The sequence below is a fragment of the Poromitra crassiceps genome (genome assembly GCF_964638095.1).
Source record: "Poromitra crassiceps genome assembly, chromosome: 26".
NCBI classification, from domain to species: domain Eukaryota; kingdom Metazoa; phylum Chordata; class Actinopteri; order Beryciformes; family Melamphaidae; genus Poromitra; species Poromitra crassiceps.
In genome coordinates, this window is record NC_139640.1 from 15,295,410 (window position 1) to 15,316,985 (window position 21,576).

The 21,576-nt window shown below is 42.0% G+C and overlaps 2 protein-coding genes across 2 annotated transcripts; one reads left to right on the forward strand and one right to left on the reverse strand.

The window, feature by feature from the left end:
- Window positions 1–3,252: 3,252 nt before the first annotated feature.
- LOC310798632 (NADH dehydrogenase [ubiquinone] 1 beta subcomplex subunit 9-like) lies at window positions 3,253–10,938 on the reverse strand. The gene is made up of 4 exons (XM_083661174.1): window positions 10,833–10,938; window positions 7,415–7,607; window positions 4,241–4,354; window positions 3,253–3,624 (listed from the first exon to the last, which is right to left on the reverse strand). The coding sequence occupies exons 1-4, from the start codon at window positions 10,919–10,921 to the stop codon at window positions 3,493–3,495; spliced, it is 528 nt and encodes a 175-aa protein (XP_083517300.1). The 5' UTR covers window positions 10,922–10,938; the 3' UTR covers window positions 3,253–3,492.
- Window positions 10,939–11,367: 429 nt separating this feature from the next.
- Window positions 11,368–21,229, forward strand: LOC310798644 (deoxyribonuclease TATDN1-like; the record flags this gene model as incomplete). Its single annotated transcript, XM_083661187.1, has 12 exons — window positions 11,368–11,431; window positions 12,178–12,243; window positions 12,869–12,918; window positions 13,509–13,572; window positions 15,015–15,158; window positions 15,893–15,935; window positions 16,152–16,237; window positions 17,052–17,092; window positions 17,963–18,039; window positions 19,678–19,748; window positions 19,995–20,121; window positions 21,133–21,229. Exons 1-12 carry the CDS (start codon window positions 11,380–11,382, stop codon window positions 21,227–21,229), a joined length of 918 nt encoding a protein of 305 aa, XP_083517313.1. The 5' UTR covers window positions 11,368–11,379.
- Between the last annotated feature and the right edge of the window lie 347 nt (window positions 21,230–21,576).

Below are 21,576 nucleotides of genomic sequence, written 5' to 3' on the forward strand. Positions count from 1 at the left end.
ATTATTTCAAGCCTATGGTTCAGAAATGTAGTCCTGGTCATATGAGGATATGACAGACCAGTGATATCTGTATGAGAATAGTCCTGGTCCTCATATGACAGACCTGTGATATCTGTATTAGAATAGTCCTGGTCCTCATATAGAGACAGTCCGCATGTCTGGGAACGCCCACAAAATGTTAAACGGCTGGCGCGCGAGTGGGGGAAAACCGCCGATATATCTCATGGGCTGACTCACCAAAAGACGGTGCTGCGGCTCTAACCTACAGGTTTGGGGGTTCTAGAGCAGAACACAAGACGTCTGCTCAGATGTGCGTTTACTGCGGTGGTTAAATCCCCGATCGTGTCTGCCTGGGCTGGGCTATCAGCTAAATTCTAACTTTGCTGAATAGATAGAACGGGGGTTTTTACCCCACCCTGACCACGCCCCCAGCCAGGCTGAGCCAGCTAAACCAGCATCTATGACGAGACGTGGCCTCAACCTATGACAGACCTGTGATATCTGTATGAGAATAGTCCTGGTCCTCATATGACAGACCAGTGATATCTGTATGAGAAAGGGCCTCATCCACATTAGTACAGGTCTTGCTTGTCATTAGATGCAATAGTAGGATTACACTGCTATCTAGTGGTGAGCCGGGGTACAGCGCAGAGTGGCCACAAACACACTTGGGTCTCTACCAAAAAGGGGAAAATATCGAATTAATTTTCAGACTTTTGTCTTCAGAAGAAAAATACACTGTTGGCAGTTACTGGGCGGTTTGTACCGGCTGATCAATCAGTTACTACCATTGGCTACTGCCATTTCCACTAACACAGTCATACATTGACTGAGAAGTTTAAGTGAAGACTGATCTGACTGATCTTTTCTCCCCCAGCATGAATAAACACTGAAAAAACATAACCCCTCTTTGTATGGCAGAAATATTTCAGGAACCTACAATTATTATCACTGCTATTGGGACAGATTAAAATGATATTCAATAAAGTAATACGCCCTAATATCAATTTGTAGTCAAAAAAATATGTGTGTGTAAGGACTAGATGTCTGAATGAATCCCATAATAATCACCCAATTCTATCTTTTAATTTTTCTCTCTGCATCCTTTTGCATCTTATCTAGATGATAATTCAGCTGGGATGCAGCAGATGGGGTGAATGGGAATAAACAAGCCTATGCTATGAGTAATAAATCCAACTTTGAATCAGACTCATTCAAGTTTCCGGAACGGGACATGCAACTTCCCAAATTTAAGAATGCCGTGGCCCCACTTTGAAATGTGAAAATCTTCCCGGGCCCACCCAACCCTTGAACCAACAACTCTGATCAACACACCAGACTAAGATGATGTATTATTCCCCTATACAATTTTTTATGTCATTAACAGAGAATGTGAACTTGGACATACAGCAAATTAGTAATCCGACCACATACAGAAATTGAGGCAATATACCCAAAAGCCAGATTGCCAACATTTTCTCCCCCTTAGTCATCAGGGCCCAGTTGCACAAAGCACCTTAGGTTAAGATTTCCCTTAGGGTCAGAGTTAAAGGAACACTCTGCCCATTTTCAACCAGCTTTGTATCATTAGAACATCAGTAGTATATCAGAAAACTGTAAACTGTTTTGAAGTCTGTCATTTAATTTGACAGTTATTGAGTGTTAAAGTGTGGACCAGTGACATCACTGGTCCACACTAACTCAAATTAATAACTCATTAACTCAAATCAACTCTCAATAACTGTCAAACTATTCATCATTCATCTAGTTTGACAGTTATTGAGAGTTGATTTGAGTTAATGAGTTATTAATTTGAGTTAGTGTGGACCAGTGATGTCACTGGTCCACACTTTAACACTCAATAACTGTCAAATTAAATGACAGACTTCAAAACCGTTTACAGTTTTCTGATATACTACTGATGTTCTAATGATACAAAGCTGGTTGAAAATGGGCGGAGTGTTCCTTTAAGGTGTCCATAAAATAGAATCGGCTGCACAAAACACCTTTAAATCTTCTCCATAAGGTTAAACATTTTAAGGAAAACCTAAGCACAAGATGTAAGGCTGTTTTGTGCAGCCGATTCTATTTTAGGGACACTTTAACTCTGACCCTAAGGGAAATCTTAACCTAAGGTGCTTTGTGCAACTGGGCCCAGATGTATTTGCCAGTGTTGGGCAAGTTACTTTCAAAATGTAATATACTACATATTACTAGTTACTCTCATTTGAAAGTAATAAGTTACTTTACAATATTACTGTCTGTGTAGAGTAACTTGTTACTTATTACACTACTTTTGCATTACTTTCACCAAAACAACAGCAGCAGCAGAATGACATCGCCGCCCCGGAACCATCCCGAAAAATTATGTCAACCGCCTTGAAGTCAGTGTAAACAATCCAAAATTCTAAATGTTGTTCTTCTCCTTTGTTATTGTCATCTATAGTGGTTATTTGATTAGGAAATGATTGTATCTTTATTTAAATATGCCTTGATTAAAAATGTTTTAACTCAATTTGTAACTTGAGTTACTTGACAAAGTAACTGGTATAATATTACTGAAATCCTAAAAGTAATAAGTTATATTAATAAGTTACTGCTAAAAGTAATATATTACATGTAATATGTTACTTTTGTAATGAGTTACCCCCAACACTGGTATTTGCATAACACATTTGTTGAAACTAACGGTGATGAGCAACACCAGAAAGAAATCAATCCACAAGCTATTTAGGCTGTGAAAAATGCTACTTAACTTGATGTATAAAGGGGAGACTGGTGGGTACCCAGATAACCCCTTCCCAACAAGAGAGCATGACATGGTTGTTACCAACGGATGCCTTAGATCTTCTTCTAGTTTCATATACCAGTATCTTCTGTTGTCTGTAGACTTAGAAATGAGTCTGCCACAGCCATTTGTTTTGCCGCGAGTGTTGGCAGACCACTTGCAGCCCACCTGCAATACCTCCACAGCCCACCAGTGGGGGCTGTGGCCCACATTTTGGGAATCACTGAACTAAGCATTTCTTTTTCATAGCAGAACTTTGGCCCAGGAACTCTAAGCCAGTTTTCATGATGATTTTTTTTTCCTCAGCATATTTCTATTAAATGATTCCAAGGTTTTCCGAAAAATACACAAATACCACTATTATATCAGATGATGTTCTGTGACAGAGTGTGCTGTGATCCAAAGATCACACGTCAAACAGTATGAATAAATGAAACATACTTTACACCAATCAGAATATTTTCATCGTATATTAATTTATTGGAACAAGTGTTCTCATACAGCATCTCCGCGAACTCGGCAGGTTGTTTTCTACAAGACCTGTCCAAAGAAAAGAAAAAACTACAACTCCCATAACACTATAGTTCTATACAGATAGACGGCCATTGTTGTTGTGACTGTTTCCCCAGATGGTCAAATCACACCTGCCGCCATATAAGGATCCAGTCACCTTATATAGAGATGATGGGCGGCGGTGGTGGTGTTTATGTGGGGCGCTCCCGGGGCCGGGTGACGTACTGCCACCACAGGGGGGGGAGATCGCCCTCGGCACGGGCCGGGGGCAGAGCCTCCGTCCTGGGCCCGCCGGCCGGGGTCTCTGCCTGCAGCTGGGCCACCTGGGGAGGGGGTTACGGAGAGAAAAAGCTGTGTCATTTACTACTGTCTGCTTACAGGATACTGCAGCACATGATTCACTGGAAAACGATTCACCGTAAAACTTAAATGAATAGCCCGGGCGTGTATTTGTTTCAGAATCAGAATCACTTTTATTATTGCCACAGTATGCAAGTTACATACGAGGAATTTGTCTTAGTGCCTGTATGCAGCATAGCGATCATCACATCAATATACAGAGATAAGAAGTAGGAAGATAACTAAAGACAATCACAAAGTTGCAAGTGCAATCAAATCGAGTAAATATATACAATATGTACATGAGTGGTGAAGTGTTCTGTGGATGATAAATATGAATTTACGTTGGATTTACATGAGATTTACAGACTGAGTTAATATGTGCTTCCCCGTTCATTTTCTCCATAGACATTTCGAAAAAATCTTATATAACGAGTTTTAAGGCTGGAACAAAACCGACCCGTCACCGACTGTATCGTGAGTGACCATAAAACATTTAGCTTGGGAGCAAAAACCAAAAATAACAACGGAGGGGGAAAGAATCGAATGTTTTATGGCCACGTTGACGGACAAGACAGACAGAGACGGTGTGCAGCCAACCTCTCTGTCCCAGCTCTGCTCCCTCAGTCTCTTCCACTGCTCCCTCTTGGAGAAGTAGTCAGGGTACATGGCCTTCTCGTCAGGGTGCCAGTGATCCAGCACCCACTCTGGGACCTGACAGAGGGGAGACAGAGACAGTAATCAGGGTTAGGGCTGCACGATATGAGGAAAAGCTGCGATATGCGATAACACTGTTCAATTTTGCGATGACGATATGACCTGCGATAAATAAAAAAATGCTATAAACAAAAATATTAATGGGTAGGGGTGCTCCGATCCGGCTAAGCCACGATCCGATTCCGATTCCTGGGGTCACGATCCGATTCCAGAATCGATTCTCGATTCCAACGATTCTCGATTCCAGAATCTAGAATCGATTCTCAATTATGTAGTTTTATATTGCAATAACACACAAAGGTAAATCTAAGACAAAAAATGACAAATGTATTAATGCTGAACTTCAAATTCAACTTCTGAAGTATTACAGTGAGGGCCTAAATTCATTTTGCAATAGGAGTGTGTTAATTTAAGCATACGTATCAGTAAGTGGCACGGGATTCTCAAAGCCTGTGTTGAGGGTCATACAAACAAAAATGCACTCTTGAAGCAAAGAAAAATCCAAAACCAACAAGTTAATTATTTACATTTTTACTTCAATGTAGAACAGTCATTTCTTACACATGAGATTACTTTTAGCCTTTAGTCATAACGATTATTGAAAGATATTCCATATTCCAGACTGAAATGTTATAACAGAAGTGGAGTATTGGCCAGAATGACATGAACATTTGGACACTTATTCAGCCGATATCTTGCATGTTGCGTTCAGGTGCACTGTAAAAAAATAAAAATAAAATCGATAACACGTGACTTTTGCAATGTGTTCATCGCGCATTTTCATATCGCGATGACGATGAAAATATGATTAATCGTGCAGCCCTAGTCAGGGTACATGGCCTTCTGCTCAGGGTGCCAGTGGTCCAGCACCCACTCTGGGACCTGACAGAGACACAAAAGCATCCAAGCAGTCATTCTCAGTCATTTACTTAGGTTACTGTACATATTCACATTGCAGACGGCTTCTAGAAGAAAAGAATGCTTTTAAAATGTGCCTTTTTTAATCCATTTTCATATTCTTGCTTATTCATTTTCATATTATTTGTCCTTTGCATAATTCATCTTTTACTGAAAGCACAAGCACAATTGTGCCACACTGTATACTAGAATATGCTGTATACTAGAATACTGTATACTAGAATATGTAATATAATAATAATATATAATATTATAATACATGTATTATAATATATAATATATATATATAATATAATATATAATATATATATATAATATATTATATTATATATTATTATTATTATATTATATTATTATTATTATATATTATTATTATATTTTATATATTATTATTATATATTATATTATTATATATATTATTATATTATTATATATATTATTATATATTATATATATATTATATATAATATAATAATATGTAATATGTAATACTGTATACACACTGTATACTAGAATATGCCACACTGTATACAGGTTAATTAAGTAGGCTACTAACTTGCACCATTTAAATCAATCCTTTGCTATATAGACTACATGATGTCACGTGTTTCTAATTTCTTTCTACACCGTACGTACAGGTGTTAAAAAGATATGCGTGTGTTCAGGGACGCATGAAGCTGGGGCGAGAGGAGAACAATGACGGAGATGAAGGTTGGCGTAGTCGTACCAGCAAGAATTTCTATCCACTTTCACCCCTGGTGATCGCTCTGTAGTACTGCAGTACAAACACAGTTTGTACGGCACGCAGATTGAAAATTAAGCCATGTACGTTCTAGTTTTAATATAGGCAATATGGCAAATCAAGGTTCAAGTTCAAGGTTCAAGGATATTTATTGTCATTCCAAAACATGAAACATGAGAGGGAATGAAATATGAACTCAAGGTCCTGGTGGATAGATCAACTAGATTAACTAGGATATCATAAATCATAAAATAAAAAAATAAAAAAATAAAAAAAAATGGCCTAAACTCTCAAAATGTTGGCGTATCCCTGTAAGTAGGATTTTGAGGCATCTGTACGTTACGGAGTATTTATTTATAACTTTTTTTACTTTTACTCCCTACATTTTAACACAAATATCTGTACTTTCTACTCCTTACATTTTCAAAACAGGCGAGTTACTTGAGTTTTAACCCATTGATACCTGATGCAGCATTTGTGTGTGTATCCCTTTAGGACCGCGAACCGCGTTAACGCGGTTCGTGGTCTTAAAGGGATACACACACAAATTAGGGATATACATGCAAATGCTGCATCAGGTATCAATGGGTTACTGCACGACAGACAAAAATGATGTAATGTTCTTTGTCTCTCTCGTATCGCACTCTCCCAGCTTTCACGCATTATGTGCACCTTCTTTGTGAAGAAACCATATCACACAAATTATGAATCAAAGTATAGCCTTTATACATCTTAAAACATGTTTAGAGGGGATCTTTTCAGTTGAATAGTCCAATATGATATGAGTTTCTGTTAGCTTTGCACAGAAACAGCCAGTAGAAATACAATTATACTTTTATTTGATTTCTTACGTTTACACTTCATTACATTTCAGAGCCTTGGTGCTTTCTGGCGAACCAGCCTGTGTTCACACCAGTTTAAGCGGAACCAAAGTGGGAGGACATTATTCGGTAGTCCTTCTTCAGTTTTTTAAGTTTATTCATTATTTGGTCTGGCGTTCGAGTGAACCCAGCCTTGGCCATCTCTTCCGCAAGTTTGGCATACGATTTGCTCTTTCTTGTACTGCTTTCTAGCTTTTCTTGAGATTCGGTAGATGGCCAAATCGCCACTAAACATTTGGTTTCCTCAGCAGACCACTGTAAATTATTTTTCTCCATGTTGTCAGTGCCTTCTTCTCCTTCCTGCTCGTTTTCACAGCCTAGAATAAGACACGCCCACTGATGATGTCACGGTTCCCAAGAAAAAAACCAACTCTTTTTTGGTTCCGCTGAGAACCAACTTTTCAGGTTCCGAACCAATTATCTTTTCGGTCTGACCGCGCCGGCCGGTTCAAATTTGGGTTCGGGAACCGGAACCGGCACGGAGCCCTGCCGGTGTGAAAGCCCTATCTGTGTTACCTTGTAGCACTCGTATCGCTCATAGGACGTTCCTCCTGGGGAGTCGGGGAAGATGTAGGGCTGTGGGTGCTGGTTGGCCCAGAACTCCTCCTCCCCAGCCTTCAGCAGCATGGTGGCCTTCACCAGGTCCTTCTCAGTCTTGCTGTCATCGAAGCGAGCGCGCAGCGTGACGGCATAGAACCGGTACTTGTCCCTGTAAACACCAAAACCAGAGCCACAGCAAAGCAGTGAGAGATAGGACCATATCAATTATAACCACATTCAATATATAGCAAAAACAAATGTGTGTCAATAATACATTGTACAATAATACAAGATCGTTAGCTGTAACTCATAAAGCGCGGGCATCAACTGTAGAGGCCTGGGACATCTGTGAGGGTAAAATAATTGATTGACTGCTTATTGTTAGATTGTTGAATAATGTAGACTCTGTTTAGTTATGAGCTAATTAACATGCATGGATAAATTTAAGCTATTTAACTTTATGGGCTGGGAAGCAGTTTGTTATGTTTAGGAGGGGAACCCAGCTGGAGAACAGTGGATAACGTGTTATTTTGTCTTCCTGGTGTAGAGAGGATTTTCTGTTTCAGTTTGTTGTAAGAACCAGGCTTTTATTTTGTCTTCATGGGAAATATCCCGTGGGATTGAACCGGCCACCTCATCTGTGCCAGGGGGGTGGCTGGGTATAACTGAGATGTAATGTTTATGTTCGGGGCACAACACTTGGAGGTTGTGACACTCTGCAGAGTTTTTGAGAATTGGAATAAACAAATCTTTATTCATTACAAACGAGCAACTCATTAATTGGTGCATCAACAAGGCATTTCATCTGAATTTTCCCTAACACATCCTTATTGGTTCTCTCTCAAACCCGCCGCCCTCCCCCCCGGGGGAGGCCCACGGCGGGGCACTGCAGCCAGGGCTCTGCACGGGCAGACCCTCCACAGAGGCTACCTGGTTGATCCTGCCAGTAGCATATGCTTGTCTCAAAGATTAAGCCATGCAAGAGCCCCTGAGGCAGCCTGGAGCTCCATGTGCGAGCTCCAGAGCGGGCGTGATGGACTGCTGCCTGCCCGACACCGTGCATCCAACCTGGGGATGCAGCAGAGTCGAGCCCCTGAGGCAGCCTGGAGCTCCATGTGCGAGCTCCAGAGCGGGCGTGACTCTCTTGTTCAGATCTAAGGTGTCACTCTGATAGGATATAAGATCTACACATACTGTATACACATTTCTAGTGTCCATATTTTTAGTGTACTTGTACTTTTCTTTTTATTGTTTTGTTTGTCTGCTTCCCTCATGTTTTTTTTCTTTTCACTCCTTTATAACATTTTTTTCTTTTCTTTGCAAGGCAATGGTGATATGAATATAGTCCGTCAATTGCTGTTTGTATGCATATGACTCCTTGTACTATTTATGGTACCACTGTTATGATCTTCATTTGACAAAATTTTATAAAAATTTGATCACCAAAAATAAATACATATCGGAATGAATGAATGAATGGTGATATATTAGCTCCACACATGAGACGCCATCACAATTTCTCCAATTAAATTATATTATTTAGACTTTAATTGGTTTACATTCTAGCAGCCAATGACATTGCTACTAGGGCTGAAAATAATGATTATTTTCATTGACGATTAATCTGGTCAATCTCCACTTCATGAGTGAGTCTCAGACTAACACAAAACACAACATTACTGAGTCCAGCTTGTGATTATTTTCTTTATTCCTCTATGACAGTCAACTGAATATCTTTGTGTTGTGGACAAAACAAGACACTTGAGGACATCATCTTGGGCTTTGGGCAGCACTGATCCACATTTTTCATCATTTTCTGACATTTTATAGACCAAACAATCGATCAGGAGGAGCCCCCCACCACTACCCCCCCTCAGCATACAGTACTCGGCAGCACTGTGTCTACAGCGGAAGCCTACAAGTTGCTGGGCTCCACAATCTCCCAGAACCTAAAGTGGGAGTCCAATGTAGTCACAATGATCAAAAAGGCACAGCAGAGGATGTACTATGCCAGCTCAAGAAGTCCAAACTGCCTGTTCCAGGTCTACACCACCATCATCCAGTCTGTCCTCTGCAACTCTGGTTCAGGTCTGCCACCAAACAAGCACAGACTGCTACGGATGTTCAGGACTCAGGAATGCAGAAAAAAATCATTGAGGCAAACCTACCTTCCATCCAGGACTCCTCCAGAGTAAATAAAAAAATGGGCAAGAGAAATCATCACGGATCCATCTCACCCTGGACATGAACTGTTCGAACTCCTCCCCTCTGGTAGGCGCTATAGGCTGCCGTACACCAAAACAACCAGGCATGAGAACAGTTTCTACCCACAGGCCATCACTCTGATGAACACTTAATCCAGTCATTGGAGCGAAACAGGCTTGTGTTTTGAGTTATTGTGCAATAACAATTAAAATAACACATTGCCCAGCTACTCTTCAAGAATATGACTTTAAGATGTAAAAACGAAAAGGGTTTGTTTACGTTTGAAGGGCTCTACAAAAGTTAGTTAAGAGTGTGTTATGCATACACAACAGTACCTTAATGACCATCACGCATCGCTGTAACATTTAAACTGCCCTTAACACTAAACCAGGCCACAGCAGCATGTAACATTAGAACTGCAATGTATCCTCTTTAAAGTAGTGTAACGCTACGTTTATAAATCTGATAAAACGACTTTTCATATTGAGACCGAGTCAACTAGTGTCAGTTGACTTGATTGTCCAGGCAAACTAGACTGTGTCCATGTTAAGCAGCCCATGGCCATGTGCGACGAGTCCACGACAGTTTGACAGGAGTCGATGGGTTATCTATCTCTAGCTAGCACCATAGTGACTGTGAGGCCATTTACACCTGGCGTTAACATGTGTTTTCTGCCATCAGATTGCAATCAGATTGTATTTTATCACTTCAGCCTGATTCCATTTACACCTGGCGTTAACATGCATTTTCTGCAATCTGATTGCAATCAGATTGCAATCAGATTGCAGAAAGGGTTGTCCTCTCAATCCGCATACACTTGCTGTATCCAGATTGAGAGGACACATTGCATTTACACAATGCATCCCTGACCACCTCCAGAGGTGGTTTGGCCGATCAGATTGCAATCCTTCTTCAATGTGTTTTGGGGTGTTTACACCTGTACTTTCAAGTGATGAAACACAATCTGATTGCAATCTGATCACAGAAAACACATGTTAACGCCAGGTGTAAATGGCCTCATTGTGACTGAGTGTTGTTATCCAGAAAGTCTCCATCAGTGACCCGGTTAGCATTTAGCTGCTAGCCCAGGCGGCAGCACAGTTAGCATTGAACGCTAACTGCTAGCCCAGGCAGACAGGTGACACGCCTGCTAGATGTGATTTGAACAGGCCGTGTTGTGTTGACTGACCTGAAGATGCACCAGGACTCCAGGTGCCTCAGGGACTTCTTGTAGAGCCGCAGCACCTTCTGCTGGTGAGTCAGATAGGCAGTCGCCATCTTCTCCTTCCCCTGTCCTTCTGTCACGTGGCAGCCAGCCGAGGAGGATTCTGGGAGCTTTGACCACTAACGTTACAAAACGCGCAAACATATTTCGTACCATTTAGTTTATCTTTTGGCCACGTTATAATTGTATATAATGTGCTATGCTGCTCAATTGTGCTGCTGGACATGATGTAAATAGCCTATGACCACCGCGAGAGTAAATATTTCGGTAATGTGATGATTTCCATCTGGGCTACTATAATAATTACGGTATTCTAGCACTGTTGCCAACATTCCACACTCCAGTCCGGAAGGTGGCGGTAATGCACCTCTAAGCTGGTTGCCAACCGCCAATCAAATCCATAGAAGAAGAAGAAGAAGAAGAAGAAGAAGAAGAAGAACTTTGGGCTTGTGTTTGTTTCCATAGACCTGTTTGCGTGTTTCTCTTGAGAGATCTGGCAACGCTGGTTATTATGGGACCGATGAGGGCAGCGTGTGTGTCTGTGGCCCAGCACAGGTTCATTGGTAAGACGCCTCTGTCTCTGTAAACAATAAACTGCACGTTTAGTCAACTCAGCTAGCTTTCTGACAGTCCTCCTGCAGCTGTTATGGTGCATAGCTAGCTAGCAGGCATGGGGGCATTGACAGCATGGGGGCTAGCAGTCATGCAGCTGTGGGTGGAAGAAATGACAACACAGCAGCCAGCAGAAGCGATCGAACGTTGCAACCTGTGCACTCACACGGTTTATAGCAGTGAGCTAACAAACGTTATTACATATCTGTTCGTCATTTTCACCAGCAGATTCTGTTCACTTAAAATAATAACTAGAATGGTTCTCGAGATAAACCACTTTGTGTTTTGCCAGTAGGTGGAGCTATGCCGAATTGCATGAAATTCGGGACTGCACTCCATCAGTAGGGCTGGGTTAAAAAAAATGTGATTCTCCGATTTTGAATCGATTTTTATTTTAATCCTTTGATATCGATTCATATGTCCAGAGATTGTTTTTATTTTTTTTTATTTTTTTTATAAACATAGGCTATACTATTATATGCTGTGTCTGGTAGTTGAATCATAGTTTCAAGTTGATGTTTATTTATTTATGTTATGTAAATTAATTGTTGCAGCTCTAGACATGCAGTAGATCTACTGTGCTTAGCATTCAAGTGAGAAGTCATAATTGTGGTGGGAATCAAACCCCTAACCCTGGCCTACACAGGTTGAGGAGCAGGTGAGGATGTAGTGATGAAGGTGACCCCTCTCTCTGCAGATATTGGTGTGAATCTGACAGACCCCATGTTCAGAGGCCTTTACAGAGGGAAGCAGAAACATGACGGTAAAAACAAAAACATGTCTGTCTGTCTGACTGACTGTCTGTCTGCAGAGTTTGTCTCTGTCTGCCTGTATTTCTGTCAGTCTGAGTCTGACTGTCTGTCTGTCTGCAGTCTGTCTGTCTGCAGAGTCTGTCTGACTGTCTGTAGAGTCTGTCTGTCTGTCTGCAGAGTTTGTCTGGGACAGCTATAATCCAGTCCCTCCAGGAAATTGCGATTTTGCGATCGATATAATTAATGCAAATTCAACCAATCTCTGCAATATTTGCGGGGGCTTGCACTTTTTCAATACTCCTGAGATTTCTCCCGCAAAAATGGCAAAAAAGTGTCCTCAACTTGAAATTTTTGCCAGTTGTTGCTCCCGCAATTTTAGTTTTGGGAAAATGCCACTAGTAGTAGTATGTAGTTACAAAAAAAGTATCCCCCCCCAACTTGCAATTTTTGCAAGTTTCCCCAATTTTACAGCAAAAATAATCACAAAAAAACGTTGAAAACGGCATTGCAGTTTTTGAGAAAAGCCATTGCAAAATCAAGCATCTTTATCGCAACAATCTAAAAATCTAAAAATAAATGAATAAAAAATCCTCGGGGGACTGGTAATGTAACGGCTCTATTTGTTCTTTGCCACAGATGACTTTGATCAGGTGATCGACAGAGCCCTCGGGGCCGGGGTCCAGAAGGTAAGCCAGCCATGTGTGTATATCCTTTAGATGTGATACAACTAGGGCTGTCAATTGATTAAATTAATCGCGATTAATCGCATGATTGTCCATAGTTAATCGCAAATTAATCGCAATTTTGTTTAATCTGTTCTAAATCTACCTTAAACCGAGGTAGGCTACCTTAAACCTGAGAGCTTTGTGCAAAGATGCACTGTTGTATTAAGTATTAAGATGTGGTCAAAGTTCAAGGTCACTGTGACATCACAACCACTTGTTTCATGCTCGTTAACGTGATATCTCAGGAACGCCTAGACGGAATTTCATCTAATTTGCCTCAAACGTCCACTTGGACTCAAGGATGAACTGATTACATTTTGGTGGTCAAAGGTCAAGGTCACTGTGACCTCGCGAACTCCATTTTCAAACTCGGTAACGCCATATCTCAGTAACACCTTGACGGAATTTCTTCACATTTGGCTCAAATGTCAAAGTCTGGACAGACATGGATGTCGACTGCTCACTTGTTGGCGAAGGCATATATCCGTGGTGCGGTCGTTCTAGTTTACGTTCTGTAGTGTGAGTAATGTGATGTCTCTGCTCTGTTCCAGTTTCTGATCACGGGAGGAAGCCTGGAAGACAGCAGGGAGGCCCTCAGACTAGCTCAGACCAGAGGTAAAGACAGCAAAATGAATGAATAAATAAGCCTGATTATTAATTAGACAGGGAAAGTGCACACAGGTGTGTGCCCAGTCACTGGATAGGTCAGTCATTCTTTTAGTAAATCCTTAGGAAGGATCCTAAGCACAGTTTGATAAAAAAAAAAAAAATGCAAATTGAGTCCTATTCAAGACCAAAAGAAGCAGTAAACAGTGCATATGTCTTTCCAAATGTAAAAACACTAAACACAATACAACTACCGTAACCATATTTAAAGTCGAGCTGAACCCAAAAATGACGTTTCTTTTCTTTTAGTTCAAATACCTGGGTATGCAGTGCACCTATTTAATAATGTATGCAAAAGAAATCACAAAAATCGAATTTCTTTAGTTTTTCACACTTTTTCACATCAAAAGTTCATTTTTCAAGATTTCATTGATAACAGTAATGTACAGTTTGCTGACGTCACCTAGTACTATCAAATTTCTACCCCATTTCAACCAATCATATCACGACATGCAGCTGTCAATCAAATCTTCATTTCAGGATAATTTTCTCTTCCAAATGAAGTAGAAAATGGCGCCTAGTGCCTGTCATCTGGCAGAATTCCTATCCCATAAACTAACTACTAACTTGGGCAATTGTTAGAAACATGAACAAAAAACAAAAACTATAATCTCTAAGAATGCAAAGAAATGTAACAGGCTCGTTAAAATACACATTCCAGGAATATTATTTACATTTATAACGATAATGGCGCGCGCCTCCGAGCCTGACAGCCTCCTTGGCTGTCAGGGGTCGTCTCTCGGAGATTCCAGGCGGGCGGGCAGCACCCATGCATCGGATCGTCCGCTCGCTCCGCACGAAGCCGGTGGCTGCCTGGTACTCCTCGGATCCCACTCGCGTAGCACGACAACACGCTGAATCCCACCCGATTTGGGGGTGGAACACGCCAGGATTGGCCGATGCCAAAGCCAGTCGACAGAATTGTCAAATCAAATCATCGACACCGTATATGGTCTGCCTCTCAATTTGTTTTCAGTCTGAAACGGACTCATATGCACGTGACGAACGGGTTCACCTCGACTTTAGCTTAACCTCCCTGTGCAGATGTCTTACACAGCACTGTGGTCTACTACCACCCCACAATTTAACCGGTAATCAACCCACTTTGTATCATATATAATCTCGGTAATATAAGCACATGGGCAGTGTTTGCCTTCTCTCTCTGTTTACCTCACAGAGAAAAAATGTCCTGCTGCTGCCTGCCTCTCCGGCAGAACTTCCGCAGCTCCGTTTTGACGTAAAATGCGTCAGAACGGAGCGCTTTGCCAGATGAGGAAATGGGAGATCTCCATGAGGAAAACAGAGAGAGAAGGTGCTTATATTACCGAGCTGATTAATGATACAAAGTAGGTTGATTAGCGGTAAAGCCATGCTTTAACTTCCTCATGCAGATGATTTCCACAGCACTGTGGGTTGCCACCCCACACGCTGCGGGGAGTTTGAGCAGATGGGAGCAGAGTCCTACCTCTCTGGATTGACAGAGCTGGCAGCCAATCACAGAGGGAAGGTGGTGGCTGTGGGGGAGTGTGGATTAGGTATGTGAGCTACAGTCCTACTACTACTACTACTACTACCCAGTGTTGGGGGTAACTCATTACAAAAGTAACATATTACATGTAATATATTACTTTTAGCAGTAACTTAGTAATATAACTTATTACTTTTAGGATTTCAGTAATATTATACCAGTTACTTTGTCAAGTTACAAATTGAGTTTAAAAAAATTCATCAAGGCATATTTAAATAAAGATACAATCATTTCCTAATCAAATTTCCAGTCTGCTTTTATGCAAATAACCACTACAGATGACAATAACAAAGGAAAAGAACAACATTTTGAATTTTGGATTGTTTACACTGACTTCAAGGCGGTTGACATAATTTTTCGGGACAGTTCCGGGGCAGCGATGTCATTCTGCTGCTGCTGTTGTTTTGGTGAAAGTAATGCAAAAGTACTGTAATAAGTAACAAGTTACTCTACACAGACAGTAATATTGTAAAGTAACTTATTACTTTCAAATGAGAGTAACTAGTAATATGTAGTATATTACATTTTGAAAGTAACTTGTCCAACACTGCTACTACCACCACCACTACTACTACTAATACTACCACCACCATAATAATGATAATAATAATATTATTACTAATATTAATATTATTATTATTAATAATAATAATAATACTAGTATTACTAGTACTAGTACTACTAGCAGCATGTATTGGAGGTGGTATGGTGAAACTGTCTCGTCTCTTCTCACTTTTACAGATTTTGACCGGTTGGAATTCTGCCCAAAAGAGACTCAGCTCAAGTACGTTTCTGAATCACTCCTGAAGGGTTCAGCCTGTGCTACAGATAGGCAAGATGTTTATATAAAGCTTCAGTCTAGACCAGCTGAGTCGAGTTGATTCCAAGACCAGGTCCGGTCGAGTTCGAGTCCAGACCTGCTCCAGAGGGGTTTCTGAATTAAATATTTCAGCATGATTCTTAGGGTGATTGTTGAATGTGTGCGATTATGTGTTGCCAGGTACTTTGAGAAGCAGTTTGAGCTGGCAGAGGAGACCAAGCTGCCCATGTTCCTCCATTGCAGGAACGCCCATCAGGACTTCATGGGTAGGTCTGTCTGTAGGTCTGTCTGTAGGTCTGTCTGTAGGTCTGTCTGTAGGTCTTGTGCACCAGCTCTTCTGTACCTGCTTTGCTCTGCTGTACTTGGCTCTGCTTTGGTATCTGTTCGCTCTCCACTGCAGATAGAACGTCTTTAATGTGTCCACCCCCCAACTGGTCGTCATAGTGACGCATAGCGTCTTTAATGTGTCCACCCCCCAACTGGTCGTCATAGTGACGCATAGCGTCTTTAATGTGTCCACCCCAACTGGTCGTCATAGTGACGCATAGGACACAAATCGCAAGAAACCTGATCAGAGGCAAATCAATAATGTCTCGACACCAAGTGATTCACTCAGTTAGAAAACGCTAAGTTAGGTGTGTAAAGACCTTTAGACATTTTTTATTTGAGAAGAGGCTGAAGGCAGCGAGACAAAAGACTGCTGAAAAGAAAAACTGGAGAGTTTGGTGAAATCCTAGACACACAAAAAGGTAGGCTAACCCCTGGTAGCTTCTGTTAGCATACGTGTGCAAGATGATTCTCTCTGACCAATCGGCAGCCTGCAGTGTTTTCACGTCACCTTTTGGTATCGCCTCAACTCGCTTGGAACCTCGATGGAGGCGGTGCTAAAATAAGTTTGGCCTCAGCGCACCCCTCGGTTCGGTACTTGCCCAGTGGAAAACCAAAACAAGGCAGGTAGAGCAGTGGCAAGTAGAGCAGGTACTGTCTGGCAGTGGAAACCCACTCTTACTGAGCCAGGCTTGTGATGAGCGAGAGGACAATGTAAGCAAACCATTTATATTTCTGTCTTTTCTTTGACAGATATCATGAGGAGAAACCGAGACAGATGTGTTGGAGGAGTGGTGAGTGGGGTGTGGGTGTGGTCTGGGTGGTGAGTGGGTATAATAAAAGTCAAACTCAAAAATATTGAATTTAAGATCTGGTTTAAGTTGAAAGTTTTCCCCCCCACTAGATGTCACGCTAGAGCAACAGCATTAGATGTAAAACACAGTCTATAAAACACATCGGCACAGCTTCCCACGCTACCGTCTGCACTCGCATCGCTCTCTCTATAGCTGTCTGCTGTCTGTGTCTGGACAGGCTGGAAACAAACAACACAGAAGGGGCGTGGCTTCCTTAACTGCTCAAAACGATAACTTGCCTGTCTTGCTGGATATGTATCGTGCGTTCCTTTATAACTGGGAACTGGTAATCTTACGACTTCAAAGGTCATGAGCTGGGCGGTGACGTCATCAGAGCTGGTATTTCCCATTCCAAACTCGTAGAATTCTCAGCGGCCCCGACCTCAAAAATCCAAGATGGCTGCGCCGCGCAACAACAGTAGTTACAATCGTAGTAATGTTGTTTAGCACTTCTGTCTTGTTTGTGTCTCATTAAATCAGCTGTACACACAGCACTGCCTAACTTCTATCTGTGTGGACATGAGGCTGCAGTGTTTGTATGCGCAAAATGCCGCGAAATGCCTCGTTATCAACTGTTATTGCTAACAATGGCTAGCCTGGCTAGCGACTGGATCTGACCAATGAACAGTGAACTTCCCAGCTCAAGTTTTCTGCAAATGGAACACAACGTCATTTAGCCTCCACATCCCAGTTATTTTGTGATAAAGGAACGCACGAATAATAGTGGTTTGCTGGCATCTAGTGGGGCTGAATATCGCATTTAGTGGCTTTAAAAGTTTTGAGGATATGCTTCTTGAACGTCCCTCTCAGGTTCACTCGTTTGACGGCAGTGCTGAGGAGGCTGCTGCCCTCACAGACCTGGACCTTTATATCGGAATCAATGGATGGTGAGAGAATTAGGAGATGGAATGAGTTACTGGCCGTTCACACCAAACGCCATTTTGCACATTTGCCTGGTGAGATTACGTGCAACGTCAAATGCAAACGTGTGATCAGACCCCGGGCGGCGCATAATTACGCGATATTTGCTTAATTCGCTCGAGTTGAAATTGTTTAACTTCGGTGAATGATTGGGGTCTCCCTTTATAAATCAACCATTAAGATGGATGATGGGCATGTCCATACAGAAATAAAAAGTGGATCATGATATTGTCACCTGACGTTAGCTTAGCAGCTGCTAGCTCAGTAACCAGCTGTTTAGCTCTTCTAGCGTCACCTGATGTTAGCTTAGCAGCTGCTAGCTCGGTAACCAGCTGGCTAGCTCTTCTAGCATCACCTGGCGGTAGCTTAGCAGCTGCTGACCAGCTGGTTAGTTCTTCTAGCAAACAATACAGTGTTGTGCAACAAGCAAAGGCTTACCAGATATTTCCGATACATGTCCGGTATAATCCATACTGCCTTTAGGATCCCTTTTTAAGCCTAGTTTACACCGTTGATTCACAATGAGACAAAACCGTTTTCGAACGTTGCAGGGGAAAGTTGCAGCAGTGTAAACTGGTCCATCTCATCTCAAGTTCCAACTGGTCTCGTGGTGAATCTTTGGTCTAAACTGGGCTTTACAGTAACGTCAAATCACTGATGAGTGATTACAACGTCCTATTTCTCCACCGCCACTTTCACTTCCTCCATATTTGTTGTTGCTATGGGAAACGGCGGCGTCTCCGTCATTGTGATTGTTCGGCTGGAAAAAGTGGTTCACGTCAACCTGGAGCTTTTCTGAAAAGTCAAGTTCAAGTTCAGTTTATTTGCCATTTGCATAGAAATTTACATTAAAATGCATTGGAATTCTTGTTCACAAGCCACACCTCCATCGTGGTATGAAAAAGAGAAACACAAATACAGAGAGCACATGACAGACACTAAACATGGTAGACATGGATACATTCAGCATGTCGGCACAGTGCATGGTAAAAGTATAAAATAGAATTATAAGGCGACGTAATAAAGTGCTGTTAGGCCATAATGGCATGCTTGCACAGTGCAAAAATAAGACAAAATAAAAGGATAAAATAATAAAATAGTACAGTAATAGCAGCAGATCTAAAAAAAATAAAATAAGATAAAATAACAGATTAAAACAAAAAGGTGCAATTGTGCTATCTATTCATTTAAGAACCGTACTGCCTCTGGGAAGAAGTTGTTCACCAGTCTGCTTGTACGAACTCTATATTTAGCCTTCCTGTCTGGGGAGCGCTCCCACCGGAAGCGTCTGCCCGAAGGAAGTCAGGTGATCAGACCATTTCCTGGTTGACTGGGGTCATCAATTATTTTCTGGGCTCTGTTGCGGCACCTTTTTACATATATGTCTCTCACAGAAGGCAGGTCTACGCCTATGATCTTTCTGAATGTTGTTGAACTTGTGAATTTAATATTAAATTGATACTGGACTCTTGATTTGTTCTGACTTTAGACTTGAGACTTGACATTAATGACTTGGACTTGCCTTGCCTTGGTAATATATATTTAAGCTTGGGACTCGAGCAAAGTTGACTTGAAATGAATGTTGTCCATGTATCTTTTTCCAGCTCCTTGAAAACAGTGGCCAATATTGAAGCTATGAAGTCTATTCCTACGGACAGACTTATGATTGAAACAGGTTGGTTTCAGACAGTTTTCTACCATGTAAAAAATCATTGAAAAAAATGGCTATTAACCCATTGATACCTGATGCAGCATTTGTGTGTGTATCCCTTTAAGACCGGTAACCGCGTTAACGCGGTCTTAAAGGGATACACACACAAATGAGGGATATACACGCAAATGCTGCATCAGGTATCAATGGGTTAAATGACAGAATCAAAGTAGAAGAGAAATGACCATAGAACTTGTGTGTCCCCTGCAGATGCTCCGTGGTGTGGGGTGAAGAACACTCACGCAGGATCCCGACACGTTAAAACTACATTTCCCACCAAGAAGAAATGGGAGGCGGGGCACTGTCTGAAGGACAGGAACGAGCCATGTCACATCCTGTGAGCAGAACTCTTCTCTTCAACATGGCTGACTGACTACAGATAACATGGTTGACTGACTACAGATAACATGGTTGACTGACTACAGATAACATGGCTGACGGACTACAGATAACATGGCTGACGGACTACAGATAACATGGCTGACGGACTCCAGATTGTTTCTTACATGTTTTTTGCTCTCTCCCATTTTCTCCCCAATTGTACTTGGTCAATTCCCCTCGTTGTCCCGCTTGTTGTTGCACCGCCCCCTCTGTCGATCTGGGGAGAGCCGTAGACTAGCACATGCTTCCTCCGATACATGTGCAGTCGCCAGCCGCTTCTTTTCACTTGCCAGTGAGGAGTTTCACCGGCAGGATGTAGCGCGTGGGAGGATCACGCTATTCCCCCCCAGTTCCCCTCCCCCAGGCACCCCCCCGACCAACCAGAGGACGCGGTAGTGCAGCGGCCGGGACTCATACCTCACCGGCTTCCCACCCGCAGACACAGCCAATCGTGTCTGTAGGAGCGTCTGAACAAGCCGGGAGTACCGCTGCCGGGAATTTTGGGAATGCCGGAGCTCTGGGTTTATGCATGAGTTGTATTGTATGTGTGTGTGTGTGCGTGCGCGCGTGTGTGTGACAGAGTGGGGGGAGGTTGGAAGTCTGAGTTAGTGGGGGGGGAGGGGGCTTATTTGCCAGCCTCACAGCCATGGGGTAGAAACTCTTCAGATGGCGTGCAATTGTGATTCATGAACCTCAATGAATCACAATTGCAATATTCTCTCAAATAATGGCAGATTGTATTGTATTGTTATGGATTATGATATTGATTATGTATTGGTGTTATGATGATCACTGAGTCCAAGCTTCTTCACATTTCTCGAGAGCCGATCTGTAACCCTGATGATATGATGCAGAAGTTTGTCAGTGAGTCGTGTTTGTTATAGGCCCGTTTATGTTAGTAGTTTATGATGATTGTGTGTGTGTGTGTGTGTCTGTGTGTGTGTCTGTGTGTGTGTGTGTGTCTCAGTCAGGTGCTGGAGGTGATGGCAGCAGCCAGGGAGGAGGAACCAGCAGAGCTCGCCAACACGATCTACAACACCACCACCAGAGTCTTCTTCAGCTAAATGTATATGTATAGGTCACAGTGAAATGTTCTATGGTCTCTCCTGATTCTAACTATAGCTGAATTGCTTGATTTGACCCAGTAAAACTATTTTCTATAAGCATTTTACGAAATGTCTATGGAAAAAATAAATGGCGGATTAATCCCTTGGTTCATATGCCTAAACCAGAAGGGGGTGTGACTTTGGCTCTCTATTTTCCACAACACAGAGAGCGACTGGTGACAGAGGGGAGCAATGAGTCAGGACAAGATATTATGATTTGGTCAATGTGACAAATTGTTGGACATATACTGAGTTCAAGACAACTCGGAAGTCAGAAGTTTCCGAATTTCCGACTTCCGACATAG

Coding starts and splice junctions, on each gene's coding strand:
- LOC310798632 (XM_083661174.1), bottom strand. CDS start 10,921: ATGGCGACTGCCTATCTGACTCACCAGCAGAAGGTGCTGCGGCTCTAC. Junction 7,608..10,832: donor GAGTCCTGGTGCATCTTCAG/GTCAGTCAACAC, acceptor TGGTGTTTACAG/GGACAAGTACCGGTTCTATG. Junction 4,355..7,414: donor AGCGATACGAGTGCTACAAG/GTAACACAGATA, acceptor CCCCTCTGTCAG/GTCCCAGAGTGGGTGCTGGA.